Source organism: Benincasa hispida, chromosome 8, assembly GCF_009727055.1.
Source record: "Benincasa hispida cultivar B227 chromosome 8, ASM972705v1, whole genome shotgun sequence".
Lineage (NCBI taxonomy): Eukaryota > Viridiplantae > Streptophyta > Magnoliopsida > Cucurbitales > Cucurbitaceae > Benincasa > Benincasa hispida.
The window spans coordinates 50,887,691-50,906,598 of record NC_052356.1 but is presented as its reverse complement, the minus strand read 5'-3'; the positions used below and the strand labels follow the sequence as shown (position 1 = coordinate 50,906,598).

Genomic DNA, 18,908 nt, shown 5'->3' with positions numbered 1-18,908 from the left:
ATTTGTTGAAAGAAAAATACTTTTCTTTCTTTCTTAAATGAATGGTTGAAAGGACGCCAACACCGACGAATGTTTCATTTAATTTTATGACTTTTCCCCCTTATTATGTTGACTTGGCCATTGACTTGACCCCATCCCTACAAATACTTCCAGTGGCACCATAAATTCATTACAATACGCTCAACTTCATGAATTCAAGTCATATATTAATATTTATTTATTTGAATATAAATTTGTGAATAGTTATGCCTCTAATCATTCCCGTTTTAGTTATATATCAACTTGTCTAGTTACGTTACTAACATCAAAGTGAATTGACATCGCCTTCCATCCTCAAAATTAAAGATTCCATCCACATCCTCATGGTTATTTTTCTAAAAAAATCACATTATTAACGATTCATTAAACTCGTAAATTGTTTAAAATTTTATTTTATTTTCACCGGATTGTTCAAGCGTGTTTGGTAAGGAATGGTTTACTACCGGTGTATGATTCTGATGGGATTTGCAGGTGGCAAATGTGGCTGTTAAATATTTTAGTGGGAGTTTGTGGTCGCAGAGGGTGGGTTATAGAGATCTTACGTCCCAGATTGATGCTATTGTGCAGTTTCAATGGCTTGATGATTGTATCGGGAGATGTGTAGACCAGTTACTAGGGAGGAAGTGCGTAATGTCTTGTTCTCAATGAAGTCGGGGAAAGCTCCTGGTCTAGATGATTTTCTTGTGGAGTTTTATAAATCGGCATGGACAATGGTGGGGGATGATTTTTGCTCAACTGTCTGCCACTTCTTTGATACGTGTTATCTTCCCAATGGGGTGAATGCCACGATTCTTACCCTCATTCCTAAGAGACCTGTGGCTGATCGTATGAAGGATTTTTGCCCTATTGCTTGTTGTAATGTGATATATAAGTGCATCTCTAGGATGATTGCTGATAGACTTCGTGTGTTTGCCTTAGTTCATTAATGGGAACCAATCGACATTTATACAAGGATGAAGTATCACTGATAACATTCTTTTGTGCCAAGAGCTTGTTGGGGGTTATCGGCTTAACAAGGGTAAACCAAGCTATGTGATGAAGGTGGATCTTCAGAAAGTCTATGACTCTGTTAATTGGGACTTTTTGTTTGGTGTTCTTTTGGCTATTGGAACACCTTTAAAGTTTGTGACTTGGATTCGTGCTTGTGTTACCTCCCCGTTTTTCTCTGTGATGATTAATGAAGCTCTTGAAGGATATTTTCCTTGTAGGAAAGGGTTGCGGCAAGGAGATCCCCTGTCTCCGTTTTTATTTGTAGTGGTTATAGAGGTCTTATCCCGTATGTTGAATAATCCTCCTCCTTCCTTTGTGTTTCATCATAGGTGTGAGAAGGTGAGGCCGACTCACTTGTCGTTTGCGGATGACCTCATGATTTTTTGTGCGACTAATCATGCCTCGTTGAGTTTTGTGAATCAGGTGTTAAATCAGTTTGCAGGGTTTTCTGGGTTGGTGGCTAATATTGGGAAGAGCTCTATGTTTGTGGCTAGTGTTTCTGGTGATGTTGCGAGGACCTGGCTAGGAGTATGGTGTTTGCCCTAGGGTCTTTACCTGTGCGTTATCTTGGGTTGCCTTTGTTGTCGGGTAGGTTAAAAGATGGGGACTGTGTCCTGCTGATTCAGAAGATTACTGCGAGGATTGAGAGTTGGGCTGCGAGATCTCTCTCTTTTGCAGGGTGCATGTAGTTAGTCCGATCAGTGTTGTAGAGTTTTCAGGTTTATTGGTCTAGCATTTTTGTGTTCCCTGTTTTTGTTGCCCAGGAGGTGGATCGTATCTTACGGGCGTACTTGTGGCGTGGGCAGGCCGTTGGTAGAGAGGGTGTGCGTATGGCTTGGGATGAGGTTTGTTTGCCGAAATCTGAAGAGCGTTTGTGATAACTTGTAGAAATACAAGTTATTATCTCTCAAAAGTTGGAACAATTAGGGTTTTAATGATAAAATCTCATCATTCTTAGAGAAAACATATGGAATTACTCAAACACTACCAAACTCATACAAAAAAATGTTTATTGCTGAAAGCTGTGTCACTAACGTATAATATTGCAGGATTTCAACAAAGATTCTAAGTGTTGCAGGCAACGTCAACGCATGGACATGCGTCGGAGGGATTTCAATGCAACAAAGGTTGATTGACTCAGGCTGTTTGTGTCAAATCACCACTTACAAGCATGGACATCTGCAGCTGGCGGTGTCTGAAAAGTGTCTGAGTGTCAGGCGGCTGACCAGGGTATGGAATTTAATGTTGCCCCATTATTAAGCTGATGAAGAGCAACGCCTATAAATAGAAGAAATCCCACCAAAAGAAGGAAGATCGGCTCATTTGTATAATTCCGAAATTTAGAGACTTAGAGCTTTGTTGCTGTGATAAGAAGAACACAAGAAGGAAAAGATCCAGTCCCACCGTTGATCAAGGAGTGGATAAAACTTAGCTCGAGAGACAATTTTCTTCCATTTCTTCTACAAGTTAGTTGTACAGGAATTTAAATTGAGCCAAAGAGGACAAGAGATTGTACTCTGCAACTTGACTCTTTTCTTTTCTTCTCAACTCTATTCTCTTCATCTCATTTGATTAAGTATTAATCTTGTAAAGAGAATATGGTTCTTTATGAATTCACATATTTGATCAACTACACTTTGCTATTGTTTATTTCTTGCCTTATGTTAGATGCATCTATAACTTCATGCAAAGTCCATTTCTAAACACTTAAGCCAACATAATCACTTGGTAAAAGCTACTTTAGCTTGAATTATTCGAGAGAATAAACAAGCAAGCATCAAGTTAAAAACGCTTGGTACATCTAAAGATAGGGGCACTAGTGTTTTATTGTACGTGTACATTTCACTTAGATTGACGCATACCCCTTGCACTGAACACCATTTCCACACGAGCCTGTTTTTCACTTGACCTTTTTGTATCTTCTTACTCTGCATTAGCTTTAATCTAAACCTCTAAGTTCAACCCTAGACTTACCAGGAACCTGGATTAGATTTATACTTGGATTTGGTTCAGGAAAACTTGAACACATAAAGAGGAGTGTCATGCGTCCCTTCATGCATCACTAACACATCACTAACGCATCGTCAATGCATCGTTCACATGTGCACCCTATTTTTCTAATTTCCTCACACAATACACTCCTAAGTTTACATCATGAAGAGGACGAATAAGTTTTTGGCACCGTTATCGGAGATTTAGCAACAAAACTAACCAGAAATTTTGTTTGTATCTTTTGTACGAAACTTGCAGCTGAGGGAGTATTACGAGCTAAGCCGAAGCTTGTAAATGTTTATGAGACGGGAAAACACTTATGAACTCATATACTATCCCGAATTTGAAATGACCTTCCAACAAAGAAACCGATCTAATCGTCCCCGTAGGTTAAAGAAACAACAACTCAGACAGCAAATCAGGCAACAACAAATGGCGGACGAGCAAGTAAATCATAACTTAGCTCAATAGCTAGCCCACGCTGCTTAAAATCCTATCATAACGACGAACAATAGTACGCGTCCCATTTGGGAATATGTGCCTCCTGTGTTGTATGATTTTTCACCAGGGATCATATATCCAATGTCAGATGGGACAAGATCTGAGATGAAAGCTGTAATGTTACAAATGTCTCAAACAGCTGGCCAGTTTGTAGGTGCTCGTGGAGAAGACCCTCACGCCCACATGAAACGTTTTCTGGAGACGTACAATTCGTTTGTGATTCCTGGAATCATACTAGAAGCTATCAGGCTATCCTTATTCCCGTATTCTCTATGCAAAGCAATGGGAGAGTTCTTTGGAGTCTGGGGAGATAACGACATGGGAAAAGTTAGTGGAGAAATTCATGCAGAAATATTTCCCACCCACCACGAATGTAAGGAGACGGAGAGAAATAATGAACTTTGAACAAGAGGATTTCGAAACTTTGAGTGTCGCATAGGAGCACTTCAAAGGACTAGTCAAGAATTGTCCCAATCACGGATTACCTTTAACTGTCCATATGGAAACCTTTTATGGAGGATTGAACAGAGCATCTCAAATGGCAGCTGACGCAGTTGCAGCTGGTGATTTCGTGGATAAATCTTACAACGATGCTAAGAAAATACTATACCGTATTTCCAAGAATAATATGGAATGGGTAGATGACACTTATGACGCGAGAGTAGATAGGAATGGACGCTCTCAGAATGTAAACTTTGTTGATTCTAACGTAATAGCCACGCTCTCTACGTAAGTGGCTACCATGACAAACATTTTGCAAAATATATCACTAAGGAACGCATGAAACACACAAAAGGTAAATCAGGTGGAAACATTCGTACAACTCATGGTTAGCTATATGGGTTGTAGAGATCCTCATTCCTACATCGATTGACCACAAAATTCACAATCGATATGCTTTATTAAAAACAGCTCATTTCGAACCTATAATCTCGGATGGAGGAACCATCCAAATTTTTCTTGGGGAGGTCATCAACAGGAGCAACACCAACAAGGGGTAAATCAGTAGCATAGGCAAGGACCGCCGCCTAGATTCCAGCCATCTCAGCAGCCGCACCAACAATCCTTTAATAGAGGAAGTCATGCATCGAGTTCAGCTTCTCCACTTGAAAACCTCTTAAAGAAATATATCGCCCAAAATGACGCATTCCTAAAATGTAAAGCGTCATCAATTAGAAATTTGGAGATACAAGTGGGGAAAATCGCTAGTGAGCTGAAGAATCGGCCGCCAGGAGTCTTGCCCAGCCATACAAAAACCTCAGGAAATAGCAACGGAAAAGAGCAATGTCATACGGTGACATTGCGAAATGGCAGACCTCTTGTAGAAAGAATAGTGAACCCAAGAAACAACAATCCTTCAACTGAGCACACAACACATCCAAAGACATTTGAAGATCAAGAAAAGCGGATGCTAGAATCCACAAGTCATTCTAACCTGAGCACGTCTAACACAGGAGCACTTGCAGTGCAGCTGAAAGCACCATTTCCCCGACACTTGTTGAAGAAGAATGATGAACAGCAGTTTAAGCGTTTTCTTAAACTTCTGAGGCAACTGCACATTAACATCCCACTTATAGAAGCCTTTGAACAAATGCCCAAGTATGTAAAATTTCTGAAGAATATTCTGATGAAGAAGAGAAGAGTCAGTGAGATGGAAGTAATTGCTCTAATGCAGAAGTGCAATGCGTTAGTCAGCAACAACTTACCCAAGAAATAGAAGGATCCAGGAAGCTTCACAATCTCGTGCTCAATCGGAGGGCTAGACGTGGGACATGCGCTGTGTGATCTGGGAGCAAGCATCAACCTTGTGCCCCTCTCAATTTTCAAGAAATTAGGAATTGGTGAAGCATAACCTACTTCTGTAATGCTTCAATTCGTTGATAGAAGGATCACATATCCTGAAGGAAAAATTGAGGATGTTCTGGTGAAAATTGACAAGTCTATATTCCCTACATATTTCATCGTCCTTGATTATGAAAGCAGACAAGGATATTCCACTCATTCTTGGATGCCCCTTTCTTGCCACTAGGAAATTACTAATAAACGTGCATAAGGGAGAACTGACCATGCGCATAGATAACCAAGAAATGAAATTTAATGTGTTAAATGCATTAAAATTTCTGGATGATGAAGAATTTCAACTTAGCAACTCAATAGAATTGCCTGAAGAAGAAGCGGACCAAGTTTGTGAGGTCCTTGCATTGGGAGAAACCATGAAGAAATTTAAGGAACCACAAGAACTAGAATTGAAACCTTTATCTAACCATCTTAAATATGCTTTTCTTGGATCAAATAACACTTTACCTGTAATTATTTCAGCTAATCTTTCGCAGATGTTACAAAGACACGTGCGGGGAATAAGATGGACACTAGCTGACATCCGTGGCATCAGCCCATCGTTCTACATGCACAATATTAGGCTAGAAGAGGGGAAGACTGGATAAATTAAGCCTCAGCGCAGGCTAAATCCCATAATGAAGGAAGTGGCAAAGAAAGAGATTATTAAGTGGCTGGACGCAGGAGTAATATATCCTATCTCTGATAGCAGCTGGGTGAGCCCAGTTCAATGCGTCCCTAAAAAAGGACGCACTACAGTGATAGTCAACAACAACAACGAACTCATCCTTTCAAGGACTATCACAGGTTGGCGTATTTGCATGGATGATAGAAAATTCAATGCGGCGACCAAGAAGGACCACTTACCTCTCCCCTTCATCGACCAGATGCTTGACCGATTAGTTGGAAAGGACTTCTACTGTTTTCTAGATGGATACTCTAGATACAATTAAATTCTTATCAACTCAAAAGATCAAGAGAAAACAACATTCACATGCCCATTTGGAACATTTGTGTTCAGACACATGCCTTTCAGATTGTGCAATGCACTAGGTACGTTCCAAAGATGCATGATGACAATTTTTTCAAACTTCCTTGAACAGACCGTTGAATTTTTCATGGATAACTTCTCAGCTTTTGGAGACTCCTTCCAATCTTTCTTAGACAACTTAAAGGTCAACCTTGCGCGATGCGAGAAAACGAATCTTGTGCTAAATTGGGAAAAATATCATTTTATGGTGACTGGAGGTATTGTTTTGGGCCACAAAGTGTCTAAGGTCGAACTAGAAGTCGATGAAGCAAAAATTGATGTCATAGCTAAACTTCCTCCGTCTGCAAATGTGAAAGCATTACGATGTTTCTTAGGATATGCAAGCTTCTACAAAAGATTTGTAAAAGGGTTTTCTCAGATTGCGCGTCCTCTGAGCGCACTATTAAAAGCAAACCGACCCTATGTATTTGATAACAACTGCCTCGACGCATTTGAAACATTGAAGTATGTGTTAACTACAGCTCCGATACTAAAAGCACTAGAATGGACGCAGTCCCTCATTTTAATGTATGACACAAGCGGCATTGCAGTTGGAACCATGTTGGGGCAAAAGAAAGAAAACTTCATACACTCCATCTCCTATACGTCGAATACTTTAAACAACTGTCAAGAGTATTACACAACTACTGAAAAGAAAGTGTTGGTTGTAGTGTTCAGAATTGAAAAATTCAGATATTATCTACTTCGTGCATCAGCAACCATTTACACAGATCACTCGGCCATTAAATTCCTGATGAGCAAGAAGGACGCAAAACTGAGGTTAATCAGATGGGTGCTGCTCTTGCAAGAATTTGACATTAACATCAAGGATAGAAAAGGGACTGAAAATCAGGTGGCTAATCACCTGTCGAGATTAGAAAATCAAGAGATACAGGACAAACAAGATGAAATCAGGGATGTGTTCCTTGATGAATGTTTATTCAAAGTTGAAGATAGGGAACCGTGGTATGCAAACATTGTTAATTACTTGACCACCAAACAATTCCCTGAGCACTTCAACTCTCAACAGAAGAAACGACTAGTACATGACAGCAAATTCTATTTTTGGGATGAACCGTTTCTTTACAAACAAGGTCCCGACTCCATCATGCATCGATGCGTTCCAGAAGAAGAGACACAACACATCCTAGCTGAGTGCCATGATTCTCCTTCCGGAAGTCATTTTGGAGGACAAAGAATCGCTACAAAGGTTCTCCAAAGTGGGTATTTCTGGTCCACCCTCTTCAAGGACGCAAAGGAGTATGTTCTCAAGTGTGACCCTTGCCAACCCACAGGTAACATATCCTCAAGGGACGCAATGCCTCTGAATAATACAATTGAAGTCGAATTATTTGATATATGTGGCATTGATTTCATGGCACATTTCCCTATGTCTTGTGGTCAACAATACATCTTGCTAGTAGTAGACTGAAGGAAATCAGACACAAGGATTTCCATGAGCAGCAGAATGATCTTTCTAAATTTAAATCGTATATGAACATTACAATTACAATCACAAACGTAAACATACAGTTATGCATAAAACAAAAATTACAGCATGCTTTACTACAGATCAAGGGAAGAATCAACAAACCTTTGAAGACTCATCTTCAATTTTCTTGATCATGAATGCTCGATCACAGCAACACAACAACACACGAACGTTCGTCCAACATGACTGCTACACTGTACGATCACAGCGAGCTTGAACTAAGTGATCACCAAGGTCACGAACACCGCCAACAACCTCCACAGAACCTCGATTGTGCCGAGTTGAGTATGATACCAACAAGAAGGTTACCTCGATATTCTCGGTGTGAGAATCTAGAGGGTGGGTTCTGTGTGGACTTGGTTAAAGGCAGAAAATCGAAGGAAGAAAATTGTATAAACGATTAAGCAAGTGGGAGAAGAAATAGCCTATCGTATAGGTCGATGCCCAATCGTTTTGTAAAAGCTATGCGATCGTTTAACTCATCGTCTAACTGAATGTCTATCGTGTAAGAACATTCCACGATTGTTTAGATAACTTCAAGCTGTCGTTTAGTAAATCTGATTTACTTGACAACTCTCTATGAGTATTTTCCAAGATTGGAAATCTCAAAAACACAACTTTGCAAATCTTTTTAAAATTAGGAAAATATTTTTCCTTTTATCTCACGGTTACTATGAAACCACCAATAACCTCCCACAAAATTGGTTATTAGAGAAAAAGAGATAATTATCCAATAATTAATATTATTATAAATATAAATGATAACTAACTTATCATAACATAATTATAACCTATAGTTTTAATATTTCATCTCATGAAACATATAAACTATAACTCTTTTTCTATTCCATGGTACTTAATGTAAATCTCATTTACATTAATCTTCCACTAGATGTATCTCATACATCATACCGATCATATCATATATAATCAAAATACCTCTTGTCAATTTGAACATTTCAAATCAACACCAAGAACTGATCCTCAGCTTGAATCCATTGAGCTACCAAGGGGACCTTATGAACCTATAGCTTGAAGCTCCAACGGTACATGAATAACTGATTAAACTCTTTAGTCACGGGATCCACCATTCGTTAACTCTCAGGCATTCCACTAAAGACTGAAAACTGAACTCTCCTTACCACAGATATATTATGTGTCCATCTTAACCAATCGATAATGCGATAACCCTTCACAGATTGCTCATAAGTATAACTTGGCCAATAACCGTTATACCCCTGTAGTTACATCTAACTCCTTAAGTACCACTGATCCCTCTAATGAACATAAGTCATAGTCCTACTATGACCAAGTTCTCTCTTCCAAAGAGAAGTTGTGGCTACTATGCTCAAGCCCCAGAATCATCCCTTAAGGGAGCAATCTATCTACTTACCTCTGCTTCAGGGAAAGATTGAATTTCATCTTGTGTAATTGAGTTCCCAACTCCCAAATAAGACAAGTCCCCAAAAAGATAGGCATGTTGAATTTGCAATTTGGCCAATCTCACCCATAATAATCAAAGAACTACCTCAAAAGTAGGAGTTTCCAAAACACTTAGGATTGAGGTCGTGTCACCTATGGTCGTTTAGGTGAGATGTAAGTCTCCAGTATCAACGACATTATATATAGAGTCTAGTCATCTCGTGGTCCGGTCTTATACAAACTCTTTGTATAGAACACCCCCGCTCACATGTCTCCGTATGAATGGTCAAGATCTACCATCTATAGTAGTTTACACACTTGCAAACCTCTACAAAGCGGGTCGTATCCATAGTGCCACAAGAATCAGGTATCCCACTTTAATCCTTATACTACATACCTATTTAGGTTATCACTTAAGGCATGATCCACTTGTATATCACATATACACACTTAAATTTACATAAGATAACCATGGAGCTTTGTTTATTGGATATGAGTAAATGCTAGAATGAAATAACGCTTATTTTATTCATAAAACAATGTGTATAATTACAAACAACAAGACTCCGGGAGAAGGACACCAATCCCAACATAGACTATGTATCAAAATGAGTTGCAGCTATGGCTTGTGCCAAGAATGATGCGGTGACTGTTTCAAAGTTTCTCACCAAGAATATTTCACACGCTTTGGAACGCCGAGGGCATTGGTGGTTGACGAAGGTATTCACTTTATTAACCGCATCATTTCGAAATTACTTTCTAAATACAACATCAGGCACAAAATTGCTACCGCATATCACCCTCAAATCAATGATCAAGCAGAAGTATCCAATCGGGAAATAAAGACAATATTGGAAAAGGTAGTTAACGCATCAAGGAAAGATTGGGCACAAAGGTTAGACGAAGCACTTTGGGCCTACAGAATTGCCTACAAAACTCCAATAGTTATGTCTTCATACTCTTTGGTATTTGGAAAAGCCTTTCACTTACCCTTGGAGTCGGAGTACAAAGCTTTTTAGGCATTGAAAAATTTGAACTTGAACTTGGAAGCCATGGGCGAACAACGTAAACTTCAGCTTAATGAGTTTGATGAATATCGGCTGAACGCATATGAAAATAGCAAAATCTACAATGAAAAGACTAAATGTTGGCATGACCAACGCATCAGTAAGAAAGAATTTGTTGTTGGAAAAAAAGTCTTATTATTCAACTCATGGTTTGTTTCCAGGAAAATTAAAATCTAGGTGGTCAGGACCGTTTATCATTAAAACAATCTTTCCACATGGAGCTGTTGAATTAACCCGAGAAGATGGAATAAATGTGCTAAAAGTGAATTGGCAAAGGGTGAAGCCCTACTTTGAAGAAAGTATAAAACGACTAAAGTCATCTCTCAAGTTGCGTGATGCCAACTGAGGCTTGAGTCGGTGCTTCCCTGCATTCAAATAGACAGATATTCCAGAGACGCTTCTTCTACACCAACTCTTTTTGCATTATGTATTCTATGTTTGCGATTTAGTTTGTGTTATTTGTTAGCCTTTGTTTTGATTTATGGTCATTTGTTTAATTTATGCATTACAACTAATAAAAAATGTTAAATCAATTTGAAGAAGTTTAGATAGAAAGGGGGTAGGGTTCTAATATGTTGGACTTAAGACGATGCATAAACCAAACATCAGAAAGGACGTCCCTCGAAGACATAAAGCACTCAATTGCTTAGAAACCTTAGGCGCGTCCTTTCATCTACGCCATTAATGACGATGTCAGGCGCCGCCTGACGTCGCTTCACATTCCCCCTAATAGCCTATAAAAGGAAACCTTCACCAGCCTTCTCTCTTCTTCTTTCTTTACTTTCATTCCTTCCTCTCGAAGTTCCTTACTATTACTCGAGCTCTCGAAGCCCTCGACGTCCATTTGAACTAGCCATTTTAGTCAACATTCCAATCATCTCCCTCACTGAGCTTCGGAGGAGATTCACTGGTAAGCTCCTTCACCTCTTCTTCCATTTCGATGTCACCTCACCTGTCCCCTCGCCCAGCCTCGAAAAGCCCTTTTCTGGCTAAACCTTCACGCGGCGGGTCATCTTCCATCTCTCGGAGACCATCTTGGCCGAAACCCTCTAAAACCATCCAAAAACCTCAACCCTCTAAAACCTCCCAAAAACCTAAACCTCCACCAAACCTAAACCTAAAACCCCTACCAAGCCAAAGTGGCAGGTTGCAGCTAGGTGCCTTTCAACCTCTGCATCTGCCGTCAAACCCTAAAGACAGCCCGCACTTCCACTAGTTATTCCAAGCATCAGTTCGTTGGTTGCAACGCATGACCCTATCCTATACCACCTTTGCACTGCTCCATCACCTGTCGTGCGTCCCATTGCCCTTATTTCAATCCAACCTCTAGCCACAATCTTTCCCACCGAAACGAAACCATCCAGCCAACCCATTCAATCCACCTTACCTATTATCATATCATCTCTAGGTTACAGCATACCCCGTCTGGCACCCCACTAACCACACCGCCTAAACCAAGCTCTAACAGTCATGTGTCAGAGTGCGATAGTGCTGATCATGTGGAGCTGGCTCGAAGGGACGAGCAAGAAGTCTTTGAGGCAATTTTAGCAAGCCTAAACCAAGGACAACTTGATGTGGATCAAGTGATGCGCGTTCTGACCCAACCAACGCATCACTCGAAGTTGATGAGACAGAGCGATACGCGATGATGCTCGAAGCTGAGTTAGAAGAAGAAGAGAATGAAGAGAGAGAACGGGAGGTTGGCCCAGACGCATCACAACCTCAACAAAACGATGTGGATGAAGAGCCATAAAAAAGAAAAGGAAGGTTAAGAAAAAGAAAGTTGATTTTGGAGGATGATGAAGAAGAGTGTCCTGCACCTGGACTTGAAGATGCAACGCATGAGGCCAACTCTAACTTGAGAACCATGGAAAAGGAATTGGAGAGGTACAGGCCTACACGTCAAGGGCAAAGGAAGTCTGCCCTTCAAATAGAATAAGAAAATGAGTTAAGGGAGCTTGCGCGAGAAACCAAAACACATTAAACGAAGAAAGGCAAGGTAACAGCCGTGTCACCTAGGAAGACTAAAGGGAGGAAATGTTAGTTCAATGACATCCTTACTGAGAAAGGCTTCTTCCTTGAACGTAGCCTATTGCCTGCTTATATAACAGACACCGTGGACGCAATGGGATGGCGTCAACTTTGCGTTGGGCCCACAAGGATTTGGCCGAACCTTGTCCGCCGCTTCTACAGTAGTGAGTTTGATGAAGAGAGGAACACAACACTTGTAGATGATATCTTGGTGCGCTTCTCTACGAATAAAATCAACAAAGTGTTCAATATTGAGAGTAATCCGGATGCAGAAGGGAATAACATCTTGGAGCAACCAACTCCTAGCCATTTAGAAGATGCATTACGAGTGGTAGCCAAACTTGGAAGTGTTTTAGTTTTTTTAGCTTCTATATTTTATCTCGTAACAACTTTCAAACTTGAAACATTCAATTGGAACTCATTTTTATAAGTGTTTTAGGTAATCTATAAATGCTTTAGGTGATTTAGGGTGATTTGTTCTAGATGTTTGTTTGTTTTTATTTTTCTTTTAAATATTTGCAAGAATTAAAGAGACGAAGAAAACATGATGTAATTTATAAAACAATGGGCATGCCAATTATGGACCATTAACACCAATGTATCGGCATGTTTAGATTGTAATTTTCACGCATGTATAATATGTATGTATATATGTGTACTTCATGTACTTATTATATACGATATGTTTCAAGTACAAATATATATGGCGTTGAACATTTTAGGTACATTTTTTAGAATCTGATTGTTGTAATATATTTTTTCAAGACACTTGTAAGGTAGAAACAAGATTTAAAAAAAAAAAAAAAAAACCACTTGCGTACACATTATCATCAAAATTTTCAAATGAATTACAATCTCAATATATCGATATATTCATCATATTTTTTCATCTCTCATCCCATACTCCACCATAACATGGGTCATCTTTAAATTATTGAGAAGTCTCTAAATCCTGTAAAAATTAAAACAAAAAGTTCAACATTTTGAAAAATATCTCGCAACATCTTGCACCTAAATCATAACCTAGAATCATTAGCTAAAAACTTCATAGAACATGTGTAAAATCATCCTAAATCACCTAAAATAAGTATATAATTGATTTAGGATTAGACATTTAAAATTTGAAAGATGCGAGATGTTTGCGAGATGTTGCAAGATAAAAAGAAGTAATTGAAAACTTGTTAAAATATGTATAAAACCACCCTAAATCACCTAAAACAAGTATAAAACTAATTTAGGGTTAATACATTTCAAGATTGGTAGTTGCACTAAGAGGAGAAAAAAAAGTAATCCAACTCAACCCAACTCAACCCAACATCAATATAAGAATAAGAGTAGAGAATCAAAAAATCTATAACAATAAAAAAAATCATATAAATTTATCACAAATATATTAAAGTTGAGAAAATGTTTAAGAGTGGCTAAAATCCTAGGGCATAGCAAGGGAGGTTAAGGGAGGAGAAGTTAGAGAAAACTTAGAGAGCAGTTGGAGAAAAGTTGGAGAAGAAGACAAAAGTAACTTTATTTAGAGGAAACGAGGATAAAATGAGATTATTTTTTTCCATTTAAGGGTAATATGGTCAATTCACATCTAATTTGTTCCAAAAAGTCATCTTTTAAGAAAGTGATCCGAAAAGTCTTTACTCCCTAAAAAAATTCTTATTTTTGCAATTTTCCAATGTAATTTGTTAATTTGGTGGGATGCATAAAATTGATGTTGTTTGGATGCATCTAAATGTATGTTTGGTTCGAAAAATTAGGAAGAGGAAAAAACTTAGGTGCAGCTCCAAAGCACCCAAGTGACACCCAATAAAATATTGTCATGTGGCAATTTGATTTTTTTCAAAAATTAATTTTTCTAAAAACAGTTTTATTTGTGTGGTAAAGAAGAGAGAAGTATATTCTGCAACTAATCATTGTTTGATTCAAGGAATTTGTGGGTCCCACTCTAAAAAATATCAATTTTATACATTATCAATTCTTCAATTCCTCAAATTTCATAACTCATCGAAGCTTCTAATTCCATTCCTTACCTCCAAACACCACCCAAATATTTTTCATAAGAAACAAAACATTGTGAAAAAAAAAAAATTAGAAAAGAACAAAAAAGAAAAAATAAAACTTGGGTGCTTCCTTGATGGCACCTCACCTATGTTAGTGCATCCCAAAGAATTATCCAATAAATAAAATTTTAACGTGTAAATATATATATATATATATATTAAAAATATTTTATTTAAGATTTTTTTAGTGGGTAAGAAAAAGGGGTTAATAGGATAAATAAGGTGTTTTTGAAAAAAACTGTAGGAAAAACGGGTCATTTTGAAAAATTTTAGGTGAATAGGTTTCTTTTTGTGTTTTGATTGGAGTGCGTTCTTGTTCTTTTTAATTTTTTTTTTCAACTTATAAGTGCTGCCGTTAAGGTGTGTGCACTTCTCGTTTTTTTTTTTTTTTTTTTTTTTTTTTTTTTTTTTTTTACTTCAATTAATTAATTAATTAATTTTTATTTTTTTAATTCCCAACTATCTTTCTATAAATTATCCCAACCTATCTTTTTCTTAAAAATAATTCCAAACCTATCTTTATTTCTTTTTCATTTTTTTTTATTATTATTTATGTTTCTTCATTTGTTTTTTATGTTCAAACTAAATTTATTTCTGTTAAAATTTTAAAATTGAATTTAGAATTAATGTTTTATTAAAAGAAAATATTTTGAATTTGAATGATTTTTAATATAATTGTTTTTTAATCTTCTAGTTACGAATAAGAATATTATAGTTTTAATCTATAATTATAGAAGTTTGTACTTTACATTTGAATCATGGAAAAATATCTTTTTGCTACCTAAGTCTTTGGTCTACTTTTAATTTAGTCTATTAGTTTCAAAATGTTACAAATTTAGTTTTTAAGTTTTGAGTTTGGTTTCAATTTAGTCCCTAGGTCTCAAAATGTTACAATTTTATTCTTGACATTTAAATTTTGTTTCAATTTAGTCTCTATATTTTAAAATTTACACTTTTAAACTCAATTTTTCACATACTCATTTTTCAGTCTTTAGTGTAAATGTATGTTAATAAATTTAAAATAATTATAAGAACTAAATCTTTAGAAATTCTAAAGTATAAGGACTAAATTGCTACATAGTAAAGTTTAGGGAATAAATTGTTACAAAATTAATATACATGGACTAAATGTTACGAACCAAATTTTAAAGACTAAATTGTTAATTTTATGAAAGCTTAGGAACTAAATGTAATTTTTTACCATCATGTTTTAGTACATAATATCAAGCATTTTAAATTTTAACTGTATAACCTAAATTAATGTAATATTCAAATAAACTAATTAATTACAATTAATATACCATGTTTTATAAAAAGAAAGTATGAAATCAAAACCCTTTTAAAAGTATGAAATCAAAACCCTTTTAAAAGACCAGTAAGGAACTGCAATACACATATTTATGAATTTTTTTAGTGAATATTGAAAATGCAATTCTTTTTAATTGTGAATCATGCCCATTTATCTTAGTAATTTTTTTAAACCATAAATTTGACTAAAACACTATTTTATAATTATTTAGTTTGAAATATATTAATTATTTTAAAATTACTTTCATGTGTTGTGTTTGATGCTATTAATAAAATCTTAATTTTAAAATTATATCCTAATTTGTACATGAACAGAAAAATGTAATTTTTAAAACCAAATAGCGTCATGTATTTTTGCTAATAAACCTCGTTTACACCTTTTATGGGACATCCATGTAATTTTAAAACAATATGGGGATTTGGAGGTGTTAAATAATAATGCAAAGTATAAGATTGGTGAATATGCAAAGTTTTGTGGTGTTTGTATTTTTGCTCCCTAGTTTCTCCATCCATAGCCATGGAATTAGCTCCCACGAATCCTTCCCAAGTCCCTACCGTTTATCCTCAACCTTCTCCACCTTCCACTTCCGGAGTCGTCGTCGTCCCTGCGGTTGAAGTTCCACCTCCTCGACCTCCTCCACCTCCTCTACCTTCTCCACCTCCTCGACCTCCTCGACCTCCTCCACCTCCTCCACCTCCTCCGCCACTTCCTCCACCCCAATCTCTGCCGGATTTGAACACTTCTCTCTCGCCTCATCCTTCACCACTTTCAGGTTATATTTATTTGCTTACGCCCGGGTTTTATTCAGTCAGTTACCAGATGAAAATTAAACTTATTTGGAAATAAAAACAGACGGGACCTTATTCTTTGGTTAGTAATTTTTAAAAATTAAATTTACTTCACTATTTTTTTGAACAGAGGAAAGCAGATCCTCATCGGTGTCGACGGTGGTCATTATGACTTCAATTACAATAACTGCCTTCATACTTCTACTTGTTGCGGGATGTTGTTTCCTGCGACGAAGAGCAAAGAAGGAATATACTACTGCAAAGCAAGATACTGGTATTTTCCTCTTCTTTTTTTCTATCATATACTTAACTGAATTCAACTAAATTTCTTTCTTATAATATGAACCCAATTTTGGGTATTTAAATTGCTCAGATGCTAGTGAGTTGACCACTATGGAATCTCTACAATATCATTTCAATACAATCGATGCCGCTACTAACAATTTCTCAGCCCACAACAAATTGGGTGAAGGAGGATTTGGCGTAGTCTACAAGGTACCACCTTAATACAATTACTATAATGGAAATTAGAAATTTTCATTTATACCATTACCAGTTTTTTGCTGGAATTTTGAAATATATTTCTAAAGGGTCTCTACTAATTTAAGGGTACATGCAACTTCAGGGCAGGCTTAATAATGGACAAGAGATAGCAGTAAAAAGATTATCAAGAACATCTTTGCAAGGTTCTGAAGAGTTCAAGAATGAAGTCATGGTTGTTGCTAAACTTCAACATAGAAATCTAGTAAGGCTATTGGGATTTTGCTTGGAGGGTGAAGAAAAGATACTCGTCTATGAATACATTCCCAACAAAAGCCTTGACTATTTCCTCTTTGGTTTGTTCACGCGCTATTATTTCTTTCCATCTTTTATTCATCGATTTCCTTATACTTTGAGCTTCATTATCTACAAAATGTGCAGACTTCAAGAGGCAAAGAGAATTGAATTGGTTGAGCCGATATAAGATCATTAATGGCATTGCACGTGGAATTTTATATCTACATGAAGATTCTCGACTTAGAATTATTCATCGTGATCTTAAAGCTAGTAATATCTTGTTAGATGAGAATATGTATCCAAAAATTTCAGATTTTGGAATGGCAAGAATTATTCAAGTGAATCAAAATCAAGTAAATAGTACAAATCGAATTGTTGGTACCTAGTAAGTTTTTTCTTCAATCCTAAAGCTTTGTTAATAGTACAAATACGTTGAAAGAAACATAATCAAATTATTGGGCTATTGAAGTACTATTTATGCTCAATTTTTGTGTCATGGAATTGTAAATATACAACCTTCCATTAATTAAACTTTCAGCCTCTTGTATAAAAAATTTAAATTGTCGTTACTGATGGTGCTATATTATTTTAGTGGTTACATGTCTCCTGAATATGCAATGCATGGAAACTTCTCTACGAAATCTGATGTGTATAGTTTTGGAGTCTTGATCTTGGAGATAATAAGCGGCAAGAGAAACAGCAGGTTTTATCTAACAAAGCTTGCTGAAGACATCTTAACTTACGTAAGTTTCTTGCTATTAAACATTGAATTAAATCTAGCAAAGGATTACAATTACAATGCTAAACTCTTAGATCCCTTTTGAATTTTCAGGCTTGGAAACTATGGAAGGACGAGATGCCATTAGAATTATTAGACGCAAGTCTAGAAGATAGCTACTCAAAAAATGAGGTGCTTAGATGCATTCATATCGCTTTATTATGCGTGCAAGATGATCCAAGTCGTAGACCTTCTATGGCATCTATTGTTGTTATGCTCAACAGTGACTGGGTTCCTTTGCCTTTGCCCGAAGAGCCAACAATCTTCATGCACAGTACAGACAATGCAATTGTAATCAATAGCGATCAACTTGCCACCAACATTTTCATATCATCAACCAATGAAATATCTATAACTGAGTTGCAACCAAGGTGAAGAAATTATTGAACTCATTCTTGTTCTGTATCATCCATTTGGTTTTTAAATATTTTGTGCGCATTGGTTCTCTCTTGGGAAAATTCTATTTTTATGTATTATATATTTTTCACTTTCTATATGTCTGCTTTAGTATTAGACGCATTTAGTTGATAAGTTCAACTTACTAATATTCTTAGTCGACAAACTTTGAGGCATACTTTTGCTAAATGTAATTTCCTGAATTTGGATATGTTAGACATCGTTCAATAAATATTTGGTTTTTTTTTTTTTTTGAAAATTAAGTTTGTGAACATTTGGTCCACCTCTACATGTCTTATTTTATTATCTGTTGTCTATCAATATTTTCAAAAATCAAGCCAAATTTTGAAAAGTAAAAGAAATAGTTCTTTAAAAGTTGTTTTAGTCCTGATTAAGA

General features: G+C 36.7%; 1 protein-coding gene across 1 annotated transcript; it reads left to right on the top strand.

Moving 5' to 3' along the window:
• Positions 1–16,209: 16,209 nt before the first annotated feature.
• Positions 16,210–18,602, top strand: LOC120082493 (cysteine-rich receptor-like protein kinase 10). The gene is made up of 7 exons (XM_039037685.1): positions 16,210–16,544; positions 16,691–16,834; positions 16,934–17,055; positions 17,186–17,396; positions 17,482–17,722; positions 17,930–18,080; positions 18,170–18,602. The coding sequence occupies exons 1-7, from the start codon at positions 16,289–16,291 to the stop codon at positions 18,488–18,490; spliced, it is 1,446 nt and encodes a 481-aa protein (XP_038893613.1). The 5' UTR covers positions 16,210–16,288; the 3' UTR covers positions 18,491–18,602.
• The last annotated feature ends 306 nt before the right edge of the window (positions 18,603–18,908 follow it).

Bases quoted from the DNA above. Each gene is read 5' to 3' on its own strand.
- LOC120082493 (XM_039037685.1), top strand. From the start codon at position 16,289: ATGGAATTAGCTCCCACGAATCCTTCCCAAGTCCCTACCGTTTATCCT. The intron at 17,723-17,929 runs GTAAGTTTTTTC...ATATTATTTTAG, and splicing joins AATCGAATTGTTGGTACCTA to TGGTTACATGTCTCCTGAAT. The intron at 18,081-18,169 runs GTAAGTTTCTTG...TTGAATTTTCAG, and splicing joins CTGAAGACATCTTAACTTAC to GCTTGGAAACTATGGAAGGA.